At 45.2% G+C, this 21331-nt stretch overlaps 1 protein-coding gene across 7 annotated transcripts in view; it reads left to right on the forward strand.

The window, feature by feature from the left end:
- Nucleotides 1–21331, forward strand: part of LOC119177780 (putative thiopurine S-methyltransferase) — a 428663-nt gene that overhangs the window by 347316 nt on the left and 60016 nt on the right. For all 7 annotated transcript variants that reach the window (XM_075868630.1, XM_075868279.1, XM_075868504.1 and 4 more), the window contains one exon: nt 20837–20889. In XM_075868630.1, the coding sequence (XP_075724745.1) occupies nt 20837–20889 (53 nt within the window). The remainder of the gene's footprint in view (nt 1–20836; nt 20890–21331) is intronic.

Consider the following 21331-nt stretch of genomic DNA (forward strand, 5'->3'; position numbering starts at 1 on the left):
CTTCGCTGTTGATAATAACAGGTTCCATTGCGGTTGTTGCACAGTTACTGATGGAAGTCTCTATCTTATTGCTGTGGTCTATTGTGAAAACGGACTGAAAGAAGCAATTAAAAGTATCTTCTAAGTCTTCAACTTTTGTCAGGATACAACCCTCATGTTCTATCTGCTCAATTCTTTCCTTTCTGTCCCTGATGTAACGCCAGAATTTGGATGGTGAACTTTTAAGGAAGTTCATAAGCGTTTGGCCAAAGAACTTCTTTTTGGAATTCACAAGGACTTCTTTCAACTTGATTTTATAGCTGTAACTTCCGTCACTCTTTTTTTACTTTTCCTTAATCTCTTGATTAGCCGTTTTATATGTATATTGCTGCGTGTTATCCAGGGATTTCGTTTACGTGTTTTCTTAATACGAGTAGGGACAAAGCGATCAACGCAAGCTACGACGTTGGCCTTGAATCTCTGCCACAATTGCTCCACAGATTCAACATGTGTTGCTTGCTCAAAATCATTAAAGTAGAGCTCGAGAACATCTATGATGGAAGGGTCATCTGCCTTTTTAAAGTCCTTTACTTTTACCGCAAGGAACGGTTTGTCTAAACTGCGTACACTAGTATTAATGACAAAAGACAGCATTTTGTGGCCGGACTGGCCATCTAAATTTTTGAAACATAGTCTGTTATGTTTTGAGACAAAAACACGAGGTCTAACAATGACTTCGACGAACCTGTAACCCTCGTTGGTTCACGCACAATTTGTTCCAGGTCATGAGAGAGTTTATTTTCCAAAAGGTTTTTTCAGCTAATTGTTTCAGACTCACCTGGCAAAACATTTTGCCAATCATTGTGGGGCAAGTTCAAGTCTCCGGCCATTATGAACCTCCTGCTCCCGTTAACATGGTCACAAAAAAATCGCTTAACAAATCCAGAAACTGAGGCTCACACGCAGGTGGTCTGTATACTGAACCAATAATATATACTCTATTGTTGAATGTAATCTTACGCTATACAGTTTCACGAACATAACATTGTATCATGCAAGTTGGGATGGAAGTTTAAACAATGATAGCAGCACCGCTGCCTCGTGAATGTCTGTCCCACCTGAAAAGCTTGTACCCTGGAGGAACAATGCAATTACTGTGTGTTTCATTGCGTAGCCAAGTTTCTGTTAGTAATACAACATGGAGACTATGTGCCAATAAAGGTATTCTAATTCTGTAACTTTATTTACGATGCTAAGAGCATTTTGGACAAGAATTCGTAGCTATGATTGGGATTGATTTTTCGAACTACCAGCAGAGCTGTCTGAATCAAAGGAGTCATGTCGGTCATGCGCACTTTATACTGGCGTCGCTTGTGGGGTTTGACGTCTCAAAACAACCTTATGATTATGAGAGACGCCGTAGTGGAGGTATTCGGAAATTTAGACTACCTGCGGTTCTTTAACGCGCACCGAAATCTCAGCACGCGGGACTACAGCATTTTCGTCTCCATCTAAAACGCACTCATCGCAGCCGGGATTCACTCCCGTGACCTGTGGGTCAGCAGACCAGTATCTTAGCCACTAGACCACCGCGGTGGGGCTTTCTCGTCCAGGTTAGTTCTGTTATATCCCTGTACGCTAAGAAGTGGAATGACGTTTGTCTGTTCCTGTTCTCACTCCCGGGAGTTTTGCTTTGCGTTTATCGTGAGTGCTTTGACGTTTCAGCGCAACTTCTTATGCTGTCCGGTGTCATCGAACTGAACTCTAAAACTAAAACAAGAGGCCAAATGCATAGCCCTCTCCCTGATTCCCGGGTTAAATAAAAAAGATGTTCGCGATACTTCAAGCTGTGAAAACGCATACCGAAAAAATGAACAAGGACCAAACGGATTTATTCAAATCTGTTGATGATCCAGAAAAACACAGGCAAATTTTGCAGAAATTGTTTTTCTTAGACAACCGATTAACGAATGTAGAGGAAGTAGAGATACAGCCTCTTCTTAAGTCGATTAGCCATCTTGCTAAGTTCATGCTAAGCGAGCTCAGCAAGAGAACAGACAGCGATGAGGCAGCCTTTTACTTTAGGGCCTGCCTGATGCCCAGTCGGGGTCCTGTGCTCAGTCACAGAAAAAGCTGGTCAAGGTGCTTTCAACGAACTGAAAATTGTCACCCTTTCACATACTAATCAAACGAATACACATGCTTGGTGGCTGCAGTTCAAATAAATGCCGGCTGATCATTCTAGAGTTTTCTTCTCACGAGGTAAAACAACAAATACTCATTAGCTGTTCTAAGCTGAAGGAAGAAAATATCACTGTTAGTGAAGACTATTCAGCAGCTATTCGCCTTGCTAGGAGAAAACTGGTTGAATATGGCGAAACTCAACCCTCATGTTTTAAGCTATGCTTCAACGAACTGTACATAAAAAACGCTACACTTATAATCCCATGCTGATTGTATGCGTGAAATCGCTAGTATCTTCAAGCCATCAGTCGGAACTTCAGGTTCCGTGCATGAGCCACATAATGCCTCTATGTCATCCTTGACTTCCCCTCCGATAGATAGTGCACTACCGATAGATAGTGCTGCGCGAGGGGAAGTACACCGAAGTTACCAGCCATTAACAAAGTTTCCATTCTTTTCGCTAATATTTGAATCTTAATTCCAAAGCATGACGTTCTCTGCTCTGCTATCGATGCCTCTGACGCCAACATAACCTGTCTTACTGAAACCTGGTTGTCAGCGTAGGTTGATAGCAGCGAATTGTTCAATTAAAAAAAAACACTACAACGTCTATCGTTCTGACAGAGGTGTTAGGTGTTGCGGAGGCGCGCTTATCGCGGTATCTGACGCAATCGTTTTCCCAATATATAATATTGCCATTTTAGAGCTTATTTTGGTGGAAATACAAACGTGTTCTTGAAAACTAATAATGGACCTTTGCTATTTACCACCATCCTCTCCACCGACAATTGTTGATGAGCTTCATGACGTAATTTCTATGATAACAGGTCTATATTTGAATAGTGAGCTTTTTTTACTAGGCAATTTTATTTCGCGAATATAGTGTGGTCCAACGTGCATCCCGCTTGTGATCTTTTCTCTAGCAGAGTCGACTCGTTTTTGAATTTGTGCAACATATTTATATTGTCCCTGCTAGTAACGCAGGCAATAAAAATTATGCCTACCAAGTCTAACTATCTGGATCTGGTACTCAGCACTGCGCCTTATCTTTTGCTTCCCGTATCCTCACTCTAAGCCGAAATTCGCCAAAGTTGGACTAACTGCAGTCGTTAAACCAATGGACGAACGGTTCGTCCAACAGGGACTAAATGTGTGACAATGCGTGTCTTGCGCAAACGCCCGGCAACGAAGGGACCAACGGGGAGGGCAACTGCGCCGCGATCGCCTCCTGTCGATGCTGCACTGCAATGCTCGGCATGGTCGGCGATCAAGAAAACAAGTTAAATAGGCTATACGCCACTGTGAAAGTGAAGTGCTATGAAACGAATAGAAGATGTTATGAGAGGAAAGTAGTACAACACGCTGTCAGTGCACACAGCAAGTGCCCTCGCGTTTCCACCATGCCGGCACGGGCGAGCCGAAGCCAAGTGAAAGTCTCCGCAAACACGGGCAATGCCGAGAACTCGCTTTAATGTGCTGAATAAGTTCGAACTACGGTGAACACTGACAATGCTAATAAAAGTAAGCTGTTCATTAGCGGTCGTGTACCCACACAGTGACCACAAGTTCAAAGCGATATATAGGAAAAGTAGGCTTCGTACGTCATCGGTATCAAGCGGGCTGCCGGTGTGAGTGCATTGCCGGCAGAAGCGAAGGAAACGTCGCGTACAAGTTCACAAAATAGTAGCTCAGGAAAACTTACGTCTTTTTATCCATGCGACAATCGTTATCAAAAATCTAACGTGTAGACGATCGCGGATACGACTAATCGTGCGGCCAGCGGTACACAGGTTGCGCCTTACCAGCACGATGAAAGAACCGTGCCTGCGAACGGTCTCGTCGCTGTAAGTATACAGATATCTACATCACTCCGTAAGACACAGCGAACATGGGGCACTTACCTATTGTTCATTTGTGACATAAAATAACGACGACGAAAATTTCACGTGAGCCGCATGTTGCGATCGCCGGCGGTCGTTTAGCCGTACTCGTCGTAAGCCTAGCGACGCCGTCGGCAAACCGACACGGTATGGCATCGGCGAGGCGCCTGGCTGCTTCGCCGGCTTTCCCGCACAAGCGCCGCTGCTATGTTTGTGTTTGCGGACTCGTGCGCCAGCACTGCGAACGCTGGTTCGGCCGACATGATCGAATACCAGCTGATAATTCGTAGTCTCGGGCTGGAAGCATGTTGAATATTAGATGGATCCATATTAAAAGATCGGTGCGCATCGGTGCTACGAATTAGCCGATGTAAATTTTCGCGTTACGGTATCAATGTTTATTGTTTTTTTAAGCCGAGTAAAAGTCGCCCACTGGCACTAGATGGGAGGTCAAAATACTGTGCTATATATACCCGAGAGTCTGTTCTCTGTAGTACAGCGCGGGCAGTCAGTGTTTGCGGTGTTTTACTTTGAAATAATAGTGCGTATGTATGTGTGTGTGTGTGTGTGTGTGTGTTGCATGAATAACATACTATGATCAGTGCTGATTAAATTGGAATAAACATAAAATATACTGCACAAACGCAGTGCCGCCATTTTTTTTTGCCATTGGTCCAGACGGTTCAACTGTTGGTCCCGCTGGAGCATTCTACTGGGGCCAACATTTAAACCAAGTGGAGCAAGTGCTTGGGGCAACAGTTGAGCCCTTGCAGTTACTCCCGCAGTTAGTCCAAAATTGGTTCAAAATCTGTGGCAGCGCATTTAAACCCCTAAAGGACCAATGGCATACCCCACTTTAGTCTTTTTCGGCTTAGAGTGTACCTACCTTGGCTGAGTGACCGCATTATACTTTATTGTTCATTTGCCTGCACCGTACCTCACAATAGCTTCCACAAGAAATATATTACAGACTAAAAGCACGCTATTTCAATGCTATTGATAATCTCACTGCTTTCCTGACTAATTGCACAACTGTTATGATCATTCCGTAAATACTAGCCGGGTTTTATTCAACTATATTGCTCTATCACTCATAGAAAAATATGTCTCACGCACATTCATCACATCTAAGCGGCAATCACTATGGTTCAATGAGTTGTCAAAACGCTACGCAATGAGAAAAAAAAAACAATTTTAGCTCTGCAAAACTATCTGCCACTCAAGAACGTTGGAGTGCTTATTATGATGTGGATATTGAATACAAACAGTCCCTTAAGCATGCCAAAGCTTTATTTTTCAGAACTACATTATCATTTCTTTTACTTTTAACCATATGCCACTTTGGAACATAGTTAACAAAAGAGACATTTAACCCTGTATCATTAAAAACTCAAGCGATCACTTGGTCAAACTTCATGAAACCGTGAATGTTCTTAACTCTGTATTTTTCTCTGCTTTTTCAAATAGTGCGTCTTACGAACCACCTAGTTATGCCGGTACTGATTATTTAACAATAGACCTCATTTTCTTTAATATAGCTGGAGTAGAAAAAGTAATACAAATCTGAAAGTTTATTAATCATGTGGCGTTGATGATATTTTCCTCAGAGGTTTCAAATATGACGAAAGTGTACAGTGCCATATTTCTTTAAAACATATTTCAGCAAACGAATCATACCGGTTGCATTCCGGAAGACTGGAAGGATGGGAGGGTGATTCCCTTGCACATGTCTGGGGATTATCACTCACCCTATAATTATCAACCTGTCTCACTTCCCGCATTTCATGTAAAATCGGGAACATGTTATCTACTCCCATCTCACATAACTTCTACAGTCTAATGTCTTTTTACCGATTATCAGGATGGATTGCGCAAGTCATTTTCATGCGAAACACAACTTTTGTCATTTACTCATTACATAACATCCATCCTTAACGGAATGCCAATGTTGACTGCGTATTCTTCGTCTTTTCCAAAGCGTTACAAGGTTTCTTATAAAATGCTGCTTTCAAAACTATGTAAATCCAACTTCGATTTTATGTTCTTCAATGGCTGCACTCTTTCCTCACTCATCACTCACAAATTGCTACAGTTATTACCACTTCCTTCATTACGTATGCTGTTCATTCAGGGCTGCCTCAACGCTCAGCACTGGGGTCTTTGCTCTTTCCTATCCATGATAAGGACTTACCTGACAGCTTACGTTCATCAATTATACTGTTTGCTGATGACTGCGGTATATACCGTGTTGTTAACAACATCTCTGATGTATGTCTTCTTCAATCTGACATAAACCATGTTCATGACGGGGCTAACACGTGGAACATTTATTTAAACACCAAAAAATTAAAGTACATAGGTTTTTGTCGTCGCAATACCACGCTGCCATCCTATCATCTTAACAATAGTAGCTCGAGTCTGTGTCATCCTAAAATGTCTACGCGTAGTTGTCTCTTATGACTCTTCTTGGAAAATGCATGTAGATCATAAAACGAATAACGCTAGTGGTATGCTTGGTTGTATACATCGCAGTTTTTAGCTTTCTTCTAGTTCTTTGAAATTAGCTCTTCAAAAATATTTAGTTCACTCCAAAGTGGAACATGCTGCAGCTGTATGGGACCCCACGCAAGAATCACTCATCTTTCAGCTCGAATCTGTCCAGAGCCGGGCTGCTCATTTCATCTTCGCTAACTCTCCACAGAGGCGTCTGTGCAGGCAAGCGTATGGTGTGTAGAGAAACCTTGGACCCGAGCTAATGGGGGGTTTTGACCTCTCCCACGCCTACCCGTGCGTAGCTGAGCCGTTTCTGGAGAAAGGGGGATCCTGGGGGTAGAGCCGACGCCGGGTGATTGCAACTTTGAAGCTCTCTGGCAGAGGCAACACACATCTTTCGCCCCAAATGAACGTACACGGCACCCCTGGGCTGACCCACACAGGGGAAATCGGCAGTGGCCTTTTCCAATATCTCTCTCCGTACATCTTCGTCTTTTCTCCTCTTTAAATCTATCCTGTCATCTTCTCTTTTCTATTTACTTCGAAATTTCCTGGCGGCTAGTGTTAACCCTGTGTAAATGCTCAAACGTGGGTAGTTATGTATGGTTATAGCGGCATAGCATGGCTGGCGTCTTCGAGTGTTCTACTTTGCAGCGTGCCCTTGTTAGACTTGGTGATAGGTGGCCACCATCGCTGCCGAACAATATATTTCAGGTATAGCACACTCCCCCCCCCCCGCTATCTACTCGCCCCCGAAAAGGTGGCACACCGAAGAACAGGTTGTACTTTTCAAACCAAGAAAATCCTTCACCAAGTATCATGTAGTGCATAGCAAGAAATAACATAAGACAGTCCGATCAAGTTCACCTTTTCTTAATAAACAATTGTATTGGGCCAGTTAGTAAGAGTCCATCTTCCTAGACAGCGCAGCCACTATTACACAAAACACACAACAGTACAAGCGCTTAAGCGCTTGTGTTGTGTGTTTTGTGTAATAGTGGCTGCGCTTCCTAGTAAGATGGCACCTTTTCTTGTATCGAAAACCCTCACGGAAACAATTGGCCCAGGATATAACGTTACCAAGATGGGAAGCGGTAACCGTCTTCTGGAGGTTCGCGACAAGCATCAGTATGACAATCTCTCAAAACTTGTTGCATTCGAGCTCTTCTCACTATCAGTAGGCCCACATAGATCCATGAACACATCCGCGGCGTCATTTCTGATGACAACCTTCAACTCAAAAAAGTGAACTATAAAAAGGCTGGCAAGACCAGAATGTAGTCAAGGTACACATAAATATTATACGACGAGACAAGAGATAAACACCCACCAAACACATAATTACCACCTTCGGTAGTAGTGACTTACCAGAATCAATTAAACCGGCTACTGTAAGCCTTGTGTAAGACCATATATCCCCAGTCCTCATCGATGTTTCAAGTGTCAACGTTTCGGGCATAGATTGCAGAGTTGCAAATGGTACGCCACTTGCGCAAAGTGGGCATTCATTCAACACATAACCGACGACTGTACCTCAGAAGCAACTCATTGTTCGAAATGTGAAGGAAATCACCCTGCCTACTCATATTCATGCCCCGAATGGAAGAAAGAGAAACAAATAGTAGAAGAACTCAAGGTCAAATTCAATATTGTCATTTCAAGAGGCACGTAAACGTTTTTCACTCTACAACTCCTCTTGTATCTGCTTTGCAGATGTGACGCGCTGGGGCGCTGCGCCACATTTTTCTGTACCCGAGAATGTCACACAAAGTGTGACTGTGGTTGTGCAACCAGCGCCCATGGCTGGAGCAGCCTGTCTTGCTCCACCACCTAGAAAACAGGGTCGGCAGACCCCCGTGTCTGCTCAACCTCGGGCCACTGCCAGCACAGTTAGGTCCAAAAGTTCTCTAAACGTGCCTGCTTGGCAGGCACGTTTAGAGAATTTCCACCTCACAAGAAGTTATGGATGCAAGTATCACTCCTCCGACACCTCAGACGCCAAAGGATAGGCGCAACTCTTTGGAGCGCGGTAAGAAAGAAAAACCCCAAATTACAGGGCCTCCAAAAGGCCCTGTAACCTAAAGCAAAACTTTTATGCAAAGCACCACACATCAATAAAATGACACAAATACTACAATGGTACGTCAGAGGACTGCTGAGGAACCTCGATGATATCCAGGAGCCCTTACACAAACACCAAAAGTGCTTTGTGTGCAAGAAATGCGCTTAGAATCAAAACACACTAACTTTCTACGTTATTTGGTTATCTTTCAAAACGACCGAGATGATCCTGTCCCCTCATCCCGTGGTGTTGCCATAATAGTTTGTCGAGTAACAGCCTGCACACATTTACCACTTCAAACATCCTTTGAAGCAGTAGCTGTTTGAGCTGTCATTTTCAATAAACGTAACAATCTCAGTATTTACATACCTCATCAACTGAACAGACATGAATTCTTGTCACTAATCGATGAACTCTCAGAAACATATCTCATCCTAGGGGACTTTATAGCTCATAGTAGCCTATGGGGTGACTCTCGCTGTGATGTGCGAGGCCGCCTAATTTAACAGCTCCTTTTTCTTTTCTGGTGCGTGTCTCCTGAATGGAAAGGACCCAATATACTAGATCCTTTCTAACAACACCATTATTGATAGACCTTAGCATTGATAGACCTTAGCATTGTCTCTCCTTCGCCCTTACCTTTACTCAAATGGAAAGCCATAAACAATTCATACGGAAGTGTCCATTTTTCTTACATTTTGAGTACAACAATAGAGAAAACAGGTGCGCCACAGGCTCCCATAAGGCAGATTGGCAAGGCAGATAAGGAAAAAATTCGGAATGCTAGCAAATTAGGTTGGTCTTATATGTGTGGCTGAAGCGTACATGCAGCTGTATATCACCTTACAGCTTTTCAAAATGATGCTGCAAACAAGTGTATCCCACAAACGCAATTTGGCACAAAACGTCACGTCTCTTGGTGAATTAGTGAGTGCCGAAATGCACGTAAAGGACAAAACAAAGCACGGAGGTTGCTTCGATACTCATCAACTGCCGAAAATTTTGATAGTTTCAAGACGATAAAGTCTCTAGGTAAAGAGGGCGCCAATAGGCAAGGCAGGAGAGCTGGCAGAAGTATTTATCAGGCAATAATTGTTATACAGATGAAAGTAAAATTTGGAGCATTGTTAGTAAAATAGGAGAAAAACAAGCACATTCACTCTCACTTGTAAACAAGCAGGGTGACAGCTTGGAAGACCAGGGGAACTTTATTGCCGCACAATTCGATGAGGTCTCTAGCTCGTCGCTCTATACCGCAGGCCTTTAACAATACAATTTCAGAATAGAAAAAAGAGAAACTACCACGCCAATCCTCAACCCACGAAGCATGCAGTGCAACTTTCTGTTCAGCTGAGCTTAGGCCTCACTAAACTGCTGCAACAAGTCTGCCCCAGGCTCCGAACGTGTGTCATATGAATTGCGGAAACATCTGCCCATCGAAACCCCAAAAAGCCTTTCTCTGCCTGTGTAAGGCTATAATGGTTTCTGGCGAGGTGCCCTTGACATGGAAAGAAGCGGTAGGTATTTTAATTTTAAAACAAGGCAAGGAGCCGTCCTTAGTTTCAAGCTACAGGCCAAAGCATTAACCAGTTGCCTTTGCAGGGTCTTTGAAAAAAATGATAAACAGGTGGTTTACGCCCTTCCTTAAGATTAATACCAGTGTGTTCCAAGAGGCTAGGTCCACCACTGACTACCTTGCCTGAGTCGAGGCTCAAATTCTTGATGTCTTTGTTCATAACCATTTTTTTCTCTCTGTGTTCCTCGACATGGACAAGGCCTATGATATTACATGGCGCTTTGGCATACTGAGAGACCTCTCACACTTAGATGTACGGGGTAGAATGTTGATAATAATCGAAAGCTACCTTACTAATCGCACATTTCGCGTTCGATTAGGTACTGTTTTGTCGCGGACATTTGTCCAGGATACAGGAGCGTCTCAAGGAAGTGTATTGAGTTGCACACTCTTTATAGTTAAAGTTTTTTTCTTGCTCCTCGCGATCCTTTGCAATATGTTTTACTGCACATAGGTTGATGATGTACAGGTTGAATTTAAATCATGCGTCCTCTCATTATGCGAACGAGTGGTTCACTTAGGTTTGAACAAGGTTTCTCAATGGCCAGATCAGAATGGTTTTAAACTAAACGCGCAAAAGGGCACATGCGTCTGGTTCTGCCAGCAGAGGGGCGTTCATCCCAATCGCGAGATTGACCTGCATGGTCAACCTCTGTCTGTACAGTCTAAACATAAGTTTCCGGGTCTAATGTTAGACACAAAACTACCTTTCATACGCCACATCAAGTATATAAAGAACAGGTGCTTAATCACAATGAATATTTCAAAAGTGTTGTGACGCACTACGAGGGGTAGTGACAGGGTATGCCTCATGAATCTGTATAGAAGCCTTGTGCGCACGCGCATCGACAACGGTGCTATATTCTGCCAGTCTGCGACACCATCAGCATTAAAGTGCTTGACCCTGTCCACCACTTAGGCATTCACTTTTGTACAGGTGCTTTTCGTAATAGTCCTGTCGAAAGCCTGTATGCAGAGTCACGAATGGTCACCCCATTCGCAGAGATGCTATACGTCTTTTACGTACTATCTCAGGGTGAATGCAGACGGGGAACACCCCACTCACTCCACTATTATTGATCTATTCAATTCTACTTTATCCACAAATGTCCTTCACTGAGACAGCCATACTCACTCCATGTCAGGAGGCTCGCTGAGGAAAGAGCCATGCCACTTATAGAACACTGTTTGATGGCTCCAGCATTATATCCACCATCGCGGCAATGGCAGGTTATAGACTGCGATCTTTCTTTCGTGGAGGTCACTAAACACGCACCTGCTGCCCATATCCGCACGCACTTCCTCGAACTGCAACGCAAGTATAATTGCCTAGAATTTTTTACAGATGCTTCTAAGTCACACATGGGGTGTCCTATGCAGCTGTTGGCCAATCGTTTTCAAATTCCGTTATACTGCAACACCAAACAAGCATTTTAACCGCAGAAGCCCATGTGGTATCTGTGGCTGTTAGGCATAATACAGGATTACAACTACAAAGCGCGGTTGAATACGCAGGTTCGCTGAGCGTCGTTGCAGCTTTGGAAACATTAAAAACATATTTCCGTACTTGTGTCGCTTTACTACCTTTTACGCAGTGCCTACGCCCTCAAACAACATGTTGCTGTCTGCTGGGTGCCAGAGCACCGTGATATCGCTGGTAACTTGGCGAAGAGGCACGAACAGGCATCCGCCAATACACCCATGACCATCCCTCATCTTGACGGGAAACTGTTCTAACAACAGGAGCTCAGGGCGTTATGGCAGTGCCTATCGTATAGGCAAATAGACAGGGAACTCGGAAAACTACATCTTATTAAACCGATACTTGGAAATTGGCCACCAGTGTCCAGATCACACTACACACAACCTACACTTACAAGGCTTCAGATAGGACATACACACTCTACACATTCATACCTTTGTCTGGCGATGACCAACGCATCTGTGAAAGGCGTTGAAATCGACACTCAGAAAGATGACAGCTCCAACGACAAGCCAGGCGGTCCAAACCAGCAATGCCCATGGTTGTCCTCTCACGCATATTTTTCAAGCGCCAAAGACACGAAAACAGTTCCATGGAGATATGTTCGAGGATGTTGATGACTGGCTCGACTACTTTGAAGGGGTTACCAGTATCAACGAATGGAACGATGTTCGCAAGCTGCGCCAGGTTTACTTCAACTTCGAAGGTTCTGCGCATACGTGCGACTATAACCCCGAGGGCTCCTTTGCGGCACGGCCAGAGTTTAGCCGACAGCTCCGCGACACCTAGCGCAACGCCGAAAGAAAGGAGAGGGCTGACAAAACCATATCCTGCAGGAACCAGCGGCCAAACAAACGCGTTTTTATATTTGGCGAAGACACGCTTTGGCTATTCAGCCACGCTGACTCTGCCGTGTCGGACGAAAAGAAGGTATGGCATTTGATGGGGAGTGTAAAAGAATAGATTTTAGCGGGACTCATGCAAAATCTACCAACGACCATCGCCGAGTTCATCCGGGAAGCAACTTTGATGGAGCGTACGCTACAGCAGTGGTCGTCACAATACGAACGCCACATCCCGGGCACCGCATGCTCTATCGGATCTAACAGCGAGAGACATGCCCTCGCAGGCTTCATTCGAAGTATCGTGCGGGATGAATTGCGACAGGTTCAGGCAGTGGAATCGCATCTGTATGTGCCAGATCTCACAGATGTATTCAGACAACAAGTCCAGCAGGCAGCCGCACTCCTAGCGCCAATCGCACTACCAATAACCGAAGCCCCAGTCCTGACATATGCAGTGGAATCACGATCCCCTGAGTCACCAGCTTCAAGCTGGCTATACGGACAATGTAGACCTGTCGAGGACACTGCTTCGACTCCACCTCTCAGCTCCAGGTTTCCTAGCGCACCTTCCTATCTGCCACCCTGAAGACAAAGTGCTAGCAAGGCAAGCACGTTGCGCACCTTGGATAACCGTCCGCTTTGCTATGACTCAGGCGAAGCGGGTCACATGTGCCGGAACTGCAATGACCACCGACTAGGTCTTCCCGGTTTTTACCCTAATGCTCTATGTCCACACTAAGGTGAGCGCCCCGTGAAATCGAAGCCTATTTTACGCACGCACCAGAGAACTTCTTCGGCTGTTCCGCACCACCAATATAGATAACCATCGCCTAACCATCATACGTCACCCAGTTTGCCCTCGTCGTCTTCCGCTCCCTTCAGGAGCCAGTCTCCAAGTTCCCGTCGGGGAAACTAAGAACGGCGACTTCTGAGAGTGAAGTCATGGTCAGGTGAACTGCTAAGGACCCTCCGTCACCGCGAAAACCCCACAACAACCATTCTGGTTTTTCAGTGTTCCCTGAAAGCAAAAAGATCCTCTCTGCCGAAATTGCCCTCTTCGTCGACAATCATGCTGTCAACGCCGTCGTCGATTCCTGCGCTAGCTGTTCCGTAATGAGCACCGCACTGGCACCTGAACTAAGGAAGGTTACCACACCTTGTAAAGACACCAGTTGCGCACGGCACGTGGCCATTTGGTGATACCGACGGGTATGTGCACGGCGTGCATTCCAATCTGTACGTAGACATTTATTAGGTCTTTCCTGGTATAGCTCGTGTGCTCTCGGCCTATTATCCTGGGAATGGACTTTCTTTGCGAATACGTCGCAGTCATCGACCTCCTTAAATTACATGTTTGAGGATCATTTTAGTGCAGCAACTGACGGTACGCAATTCTCGAAGCGAGCGCTTCGTGTTACTGATGATTTTCTAACTCTCCCGCCTCGAAGCAGCCTCTTCGTCAAGGTATAATTGTGACAGGACGTGTCTGACATAATAATTGTGGAGGCCAAATTGTCGCACCTTATTTGACGATAAATCTGCGTTGCCCGAGAAATCGTTCGGCCTAGCAAGAGATATGCTCATCTCTTAATCACTAACTCCAGCGACAAATATCGCCACTGTACGAGACACACTGCCATTGCATATTTTGAAGAGGTTGCCGACACCCAAAGTTTGTCCACGTTAGCTTCACTTTCGTCAAATAACCACTCATGACGAGCCCGTCACGAGCACTCTCGGCATGAACGAGGGTCTACTTTCAGCACAACAAAAATAACCTTTGCGCATACTCGACTCATTTCGAGACTGGTTTGCTACTACGTCGAGGGTCAACCAGACGCCACTTGCCCAGCATGGTATCATGACGGAACCTAGCGAGAGACCCATCCGACAACATGCCTATAGGGCGTTACAAAATAAACAAGACGCTAAACGTGACCAAGTTCAACAAATGCATACAGGACTACGTCATTCAGCCATCGACCAGTCACTGGACTTCGCAACTTGTGTTAGTAAAAAAGGGTGCTCGTTGCGCTTTTCCGTTGATTACCGTAAATTAAACCAGGTCACCAAAATTACGCTTAGTGTTTACCACAGGTAGATAACTCGCTGGGCCGAATACGCAACGCTAGGTATTTTTCCTCCATGGATTCGCGCAGCAGATAGTGGCAAATTACAATGGACGAGCGTGACTGCGAAACGACTGCTGTTATTACTCCAGGTGGCTTGGCAAGTTTAGAAGTCTTGCCTTTCGGTCTATGATCAGCGCCAGCTACATGCAAAGAATGATGAATACGGTTCTCACGGGGCTTAAATAAAAATCATGTCTGCTTTACCTTGACGACATCGTGGTCCTTGCAGACACGTTTGAACAACACGTCGAGTGCCTTCAGGCAGTTATTCAGGCAATTACAACAGCAGGGCTTTTTCTCAAGCCCGAGAAATGCCATTTTGGATGCAAAGAACTAGAATTCTTTAGTCATTTTTTGAGTCATGCCGGCATCCGCCCAGACTCGTAGAAAAGCCGCGTAGTTGCTGCCTTTCCTGTGCACACAAGTAAGCGTGACCTACGCCGATTTTTGTGGCTCTATGCGTACTACGTGTGCTTCTAAAGAACGTTTCGAAGATCGCTGAGCCTCTCAACAAGCTTACAAAAGACGGTGTTTCGTTTTTTGGGGGTTCAGACCAGCACCATGCGTTTGACACCCTCCAAAAACTTCTTACAGGCTTCGCCTCTATTGAGTCTTTTTGACGCTATCGCCGACATGGAATTACACACTCACGCCAGCAACGTTGGACTGGGAGTGGTATTAGTTCAGTGGCATAATGGCGGAGAGCGCTTGATCGATTATGCAAGCACGTTTTTCCCAGCGGAAAAGAACTATTCTGCGACCGAAAAGGAATGCCTTGCTGCTGTCTGGGTTATAACTAAGTTCCGCCCACAGTTGTATGGCCACCCAATCAAGGTAGTTAGCGACCACTATTCTCTTGGTTGGCTCGCAAATCTATAAAATCCCTCAGGTCGTCTAGCACAATGGAGCCTTCGGCTACAAGAATTTGACGTCGCCATCGTCCATAAACCTGGGCGAAAACACAATGACGCTGACAGCCTTTCACGAGCACCAGTCGAAAATACGAACACTGACTTTGAAGACAATGAAACTTTTCTTTCTGACATATCAGCAACCAGCTTGGCTCATCAGCAGCATGACGACTCGGAGCTCATACCGCTCATTGACTACCTGAAAGGACGCAATTCTCATCCTTCTCGAAGTTTCGCACGATCGCTACTCTCCTCTAGTTTCCAAAATGGAGTGCTTTATAAATACAACTTTGATTTTACACATGACACGTATCTGCCTAATGCGCCAACCACGCTTCGTGGTGACAGCTTACGTTCGTGACATGACGAGACATCTTCCGGACACTTCGGTATACGCGCACGCAGCAACAGATTCGCCGCTCCTACTACTGGATACGTCTCGCAAGGACAGTGAAGCACTACGTTCGCGCATGTTGCGACTGTCAGCGACGTGAGATTCCACCTTTACGACCAGCGGGACTGCTGCAACAAATAGACCCATCGAAGGCGCCTTTTTATCAGATTGGCAAGGACTTGCTGGAATGATGTCCCATGTCTTCGTCTGGAAGCCACAGGATTGTGGTCGCTACTGACTACTTAACACGCTTGAGCGAAACAAAGGCGCTTCAAAAACTACCGCAGCAGACGTCGCATATTTACGCTAACAGCATAGTCCCACGTCACGGTGTGCCAGCCGTCGTCAGAACTGATTGTGGGGCAGCTTTCACCGCAGAGATGATGCAGGAAGTCTTGCGAATAAGTGGCACGAAACATCGTAAAGAACTGCTTACCACCCGCAAGCAAATGGGCTCAGTGCACGATTTAACAAGAGAATTGCCGACGTGCTGTATATGTGGGTGGACATCGACCACAAGAACTGGGACGATATCGTTTCTTAAATGACTTTCGCGTATAATTCTCTTGTACCAGAAAGTACCGGTTTCACACCTTTTTGCTTAGTTTACGGTCGCGAGGTGACGACAGTACTAGACGCAATGCTCCTGCCCGACAACTTAGGAATTTATTCCTCGGATGCCACCAAGTTTGCGCAGTGCGCAAAGGACGCCCGTCAACTTGCTTGTCGCCATATTCACTCTCACCAAACCGCAGACTCACGGCGCTACAATCTTTGTCACCGTGAAGTTACTTTCAAGCCTGGTGATGAAATCTGGATGTGGACCCCTATTCGACAGCGTGGCCGTTCAGAAAAGCTTCTTCGCCGCTACTTCGGTGCTTACAAGGTTGTACGACGTCTAACTGACATTACTTACGAAGTTCTCCCAGAAGACAATTTGAGACGTTCCCGTCGCCCCCGCAAACTGAAATCATTCACGTTTCAAGGCTCAAACCATACTTTGATGATTGATTGATATCTGGGGTTTAACGTCCCAAAACCACCATATGATTATGAGAGACGCCGTAGTGGAGGGCTCCAGAAATTTCGACCACCTGGATTTCTTTAACGTGCACCCAAGTCTGAGCAGACGGGCCTACAACATTTCCGCCTCCATCGGAAATGCAGCCACCGCAGCCGGGAACAAACCGTACTTTTCACGCTGTAACTCAGCAAGGAAGTGACTGTCTTTATTGGTGACTTCACGTCGTTCTTTTTGTTTCTTTCTTTTTCTTTCAATCTTTCCTCTCTTTCTGACTTTACTCCTGACTCAGAAGCGACTGCGTTATTTTGCGTCACGCCATTTATTTTGCTTCTATAGTAACCTTCGACTCATTTTAGTGTTTTTTACTTCATGTGCACGTCTCAATTCATAGGTTTTTTTTACTCCATATACAGCACGAAGACGATGCTTCTTGGGAGAGGAGAAACGCCGCATTCCAACCCTGAAGAACGAGCGCTGTGGCTCATACTCGCTTTGCATGTGAAGAATAAGAGAGCATTTTGTTTCTCTGGTTCCAGTCAAATCCTGGCGGTCGGTCTTCTTTTGTTCGCGACAATGTCAGCCTTGTCTACACTTCACTTTAGTGATTTTGTCAGGCATGTTCTGAGTGACCCCACGTGTACAACTCTTTGCCTGGTGATGGTCGAACATAAGCAGTCTGATTAGTAAAAATGAACTTGCTACTGTAGTACATAAGCGGTCTGATTAGTAAAAATGAACTTGCTACTGTTAGTAGTGCTTTGTGCTGTCTTTTTGTGCCTTCTCGTGTAGTGTTCACTTCTGTGTTACGTCGAAGATGTTCAAATGATTCCCCAGGCCTACATTCAAACCCTCGGCAAAAGTACAAGGCAGATTTTTTCGTCAAAATTTTCTTTCGGGAAAATGCGTAGCGAGGAACATAAATAGGTAATGAAAGTCACGTAATGTCGTTCATTCCAGACTCACTGACAATCGCACATTGGGCCCCTGTGTATTTGAACAAATTTAGCAAGGTTAAATGACTGTAGGCGATTGCATTGACTAAAACCTAATGAAAACCAGCCTCTATTGAAGCCAATAAAAGGTACCAGTGACTTTATTTGTACTGCCATAAGTGTATTACAGTAATTGTGATACAGATGAGCACAAAATAAAGTGGACGAAAAATGAATTTGCCGCTCGCAGAGACAAAACTGGCGACCTTAGAATAACGTGCCCGGAGCTTCTTGCGACGTTGGTCATCCTCTCGTGCACTTCATTATGAATTTATGTGCACGAAAACTTGACAATGTTAGTTAGCGCTTCTTCTTGCCATGAGGAAGGGTCATAGAGGGGTTGACGAGGCTTTGGCGAAGCAACGGAGAAAAGGAGCTGATGACCGGCCCAACGGGCGCGAAGGCACACGAGTAATTGTCGCCTAGTCGGAGCACAACGTCCTTGAGGTCAGGCTCTGTGATTATTGGACGCTAATAGCCATAATCTTAAGATAGGGAACATCCGCGCTCTTTGAGGCCGGGGACTTCCTACACGTCGGATGTATAAATAAATGTTATTTCTCTCTCTCATCTTGCCATGACGGCGAGTATCGAACACTGTTTCTTTGTCAGATGGCGTCCCGTAGCCTGTGACATCACGTGCTTTCATCATTTTTTAAAGCGGAGTCTGGCCTATAGAAAGTTATTTCGCTTATAATGGGCCGCAACTGCCTTGTGCGAGTTTGCACGTGCAATTTATTTGCAGCGCGTTATTTTAGAGTTCCTAAAAGGCTAAACAACATAACTCATGCGCCTGCTCTTCTCACTCAATACTAGGCTTATTAACATGAAGGTTGGCACCACTACGTCTACCCTTATGTCCTCATTAGGATTTGCTTACATGCTGACGCCTTCACTACAATATTTCATTACTGTGACGCCCTTGCTAAATTGATAACAAGAAGACTGCTAGCCAAAAAAACACTGCTCAGGACAGTTAAACAAAAGCTAAGAAACAAAAGCGTGTGAATATGAGCCAGTTGGTATGTATTCATACTTAAAAAAAGCGCAAGGTAAGCATGGGCGAGAAACACGCAACACGAGCCATGTGTCTGGCTTATTGGGAAACACGTGAATATACATTGAAGAGGGCTGCCCAGAGGAGGGTAAAATATCAAACTGTCTAGCGGTTGGTGCAACCTGCGGAATAAAATTGTTTAGTGAACAGAGATAAGCTATGCAAATAGCCAACTCTTTGTCTGTGAAACTATTCAAGAGTGCAAACACAAGCTGTGTCTTTACACTGCATTCAATAGCTTAGATAAGTGTGTTTAACGTTCCAAAATTAGCATATGATTATGAGAAACGCTGTAGTGGAGGGCTCCGGAAATTTTGACCACCTGGGGTTCTCTAACGTGCACTTAAATCTGAGCACACAGGCCTACAGCATTTTCGCCTCCATCGAAAATGCAGCCACCACAGCAGGGATTCGATCCCGCCACCTGCAGGCCAGCAGCCGAGTAGCTTAGCCGTTAGGCCACCGTGGCGAGGTCATTGAAAAGCTTTCAACACTTTGCATGCATCCTGGTCTTTGTTTGTACGAAGAGCCCACGTCTCTCAGAAACGCGCTACGCAGCCACACTTCACACTGGGGATGGGAAAACTGCTGCAGATTCTTGCCTTGAGGTTGTTGGCATGTTCACGTGCATTACGCAACGGCCCCTCTGCCTGCTTCTAAAGCTGCTTCATGATCACGGGATCTCGTACACCCCCTCGCACCTGCATGATGCTTAGAGGGTTGACCGCTTCTTTATATAAGACGACACTTGCTACTGCACTCTTCTCATTCACCTTATCGGGAAAAAAGCTCAGTTTGGGGGGCCGAGAATGCAACGTGAGCGCGGCTTGAACACCTTCTTTCTTGCTGTGGCGGGAGAGAGCATGCGTGTATGAGATAACCACAAAATCGCCATATTTAAGGCTGGACTAGATGAGTTACCTCAACGTACTTCTCTTAAAAGAGCTGTCGCCAACGAAGCCAGCAGACTAGTCTTGCTACTGGTACCTGCTATCTACCGGTCCTACACACCGCGCTCGAAGAAATACCCCCCTGCCATTTTCCCCAATGGATATTTTCCGGGTAGGTAGCCTGCTCATGCACGCCGGCCTCGAGGAGGCACGCCGCCTTGATTTTTGGTGGCCAAAACGTGACGACACGTGCGGACCAAGTGACATCTGGTGCCGCAAACATGCAAATGTTTTCCCGAAAGACAGGCGCGAGTGAAGTCCTTACAGTTTGCCTACCGGCATGTGGAGGGCAATTTGAGAGTCCAACATCCACCAGTTTTGATATCGGCGATCTCCACTTGGTGTGCTGTACGGACCAGGAAAATGACCATTCATTCAAAGATTGCGAAGCCGGATATCGCCGGTGGTGCCTTAAAAATGCCCTAGTTCTTCATCATGTCCGATAAATTACAAGGTCAAAATTTTAAGGATACATGGAGCCTTCTAGTTGATAAGAGGTCTTTTTTAGCAGGAAAGAGAGCTTGCTCCGGGCAGAGACTTGACCTTTGCCAGCAAGTTTGGTACCTGCCAGGGACAAATCTTGTCTTCCAATTTATCTTTCTTGACAATAATCTTACAAGTATTGCAATGTTCTTAAAAACTGAACGTTCCATATGCCTACATTGGCGTCATTATTTGCTGGTTTACATGTGGGTGTACCTGAAAAGTACCATGTTATTTGACACCCGAAAAACATTCATAAATAAGGGGCGACAGCGGACTCTTTCTTTGTACCTCCTTTTAATTGTGTTATTTTAACTCCAGCCGCCTGTATATCGTAATCTTGAAGACATAGGGGCAGCATTTACGTCATCAACTCTGCTCTGAATTCCAGACGCAAGACCTAATGTTGAGCATCTACATCTGTGACCTATACACCTTCAACAAGTAAGTTCTTGGAATTATTGTGAAACTGTCTAAATACCAGTGTTAGCACCAAAGCGCTATAAAATTTCGCACAATCGCTGAAGTAACCAAAAGCAACAAAGCCATCGAAGATAATGAATACTTGTGAGGGCTACAAACAACTTCTTTTTCATACTTCACTGTGTCAGAACAGATACAAATCATGCGGTTCTTAAGATAGCAAACACATTTTCCGCATCATCAAATGGTGATATTAGCCGTCATCGTTAGCGCCACTCTGAGGAATGCAACGAATAGCAATCACTTGATGACGTCGCCCTATGACGTATGCATCATAGGTCGCTAACATATTGGCATAGTTTGTGTTGTCGCTACGACACCGCCACACGAACGCGTCACCTTATAAAAAAGTGGACCAACGTTGGAAGCAACGCACAGCCACGTTAGGCACAGAAAACGTTCG

The sequence above is a fragment of the Rhipicephalus microplus genome, chromosome 1 (genome assembly GCF_043290135.1).
Source record: "Rhipicephalus microplus isolate Deutch F79 chromosome 1, USDA_Rmic, whole genome shotgun sequence".
Lineage (NCBI taxonomy): Eukaryota > Metazoa > Arthropoda > Arachnida > Ixodida > Ixodidae > Rhipicephalus > Rhipicephalus microplus.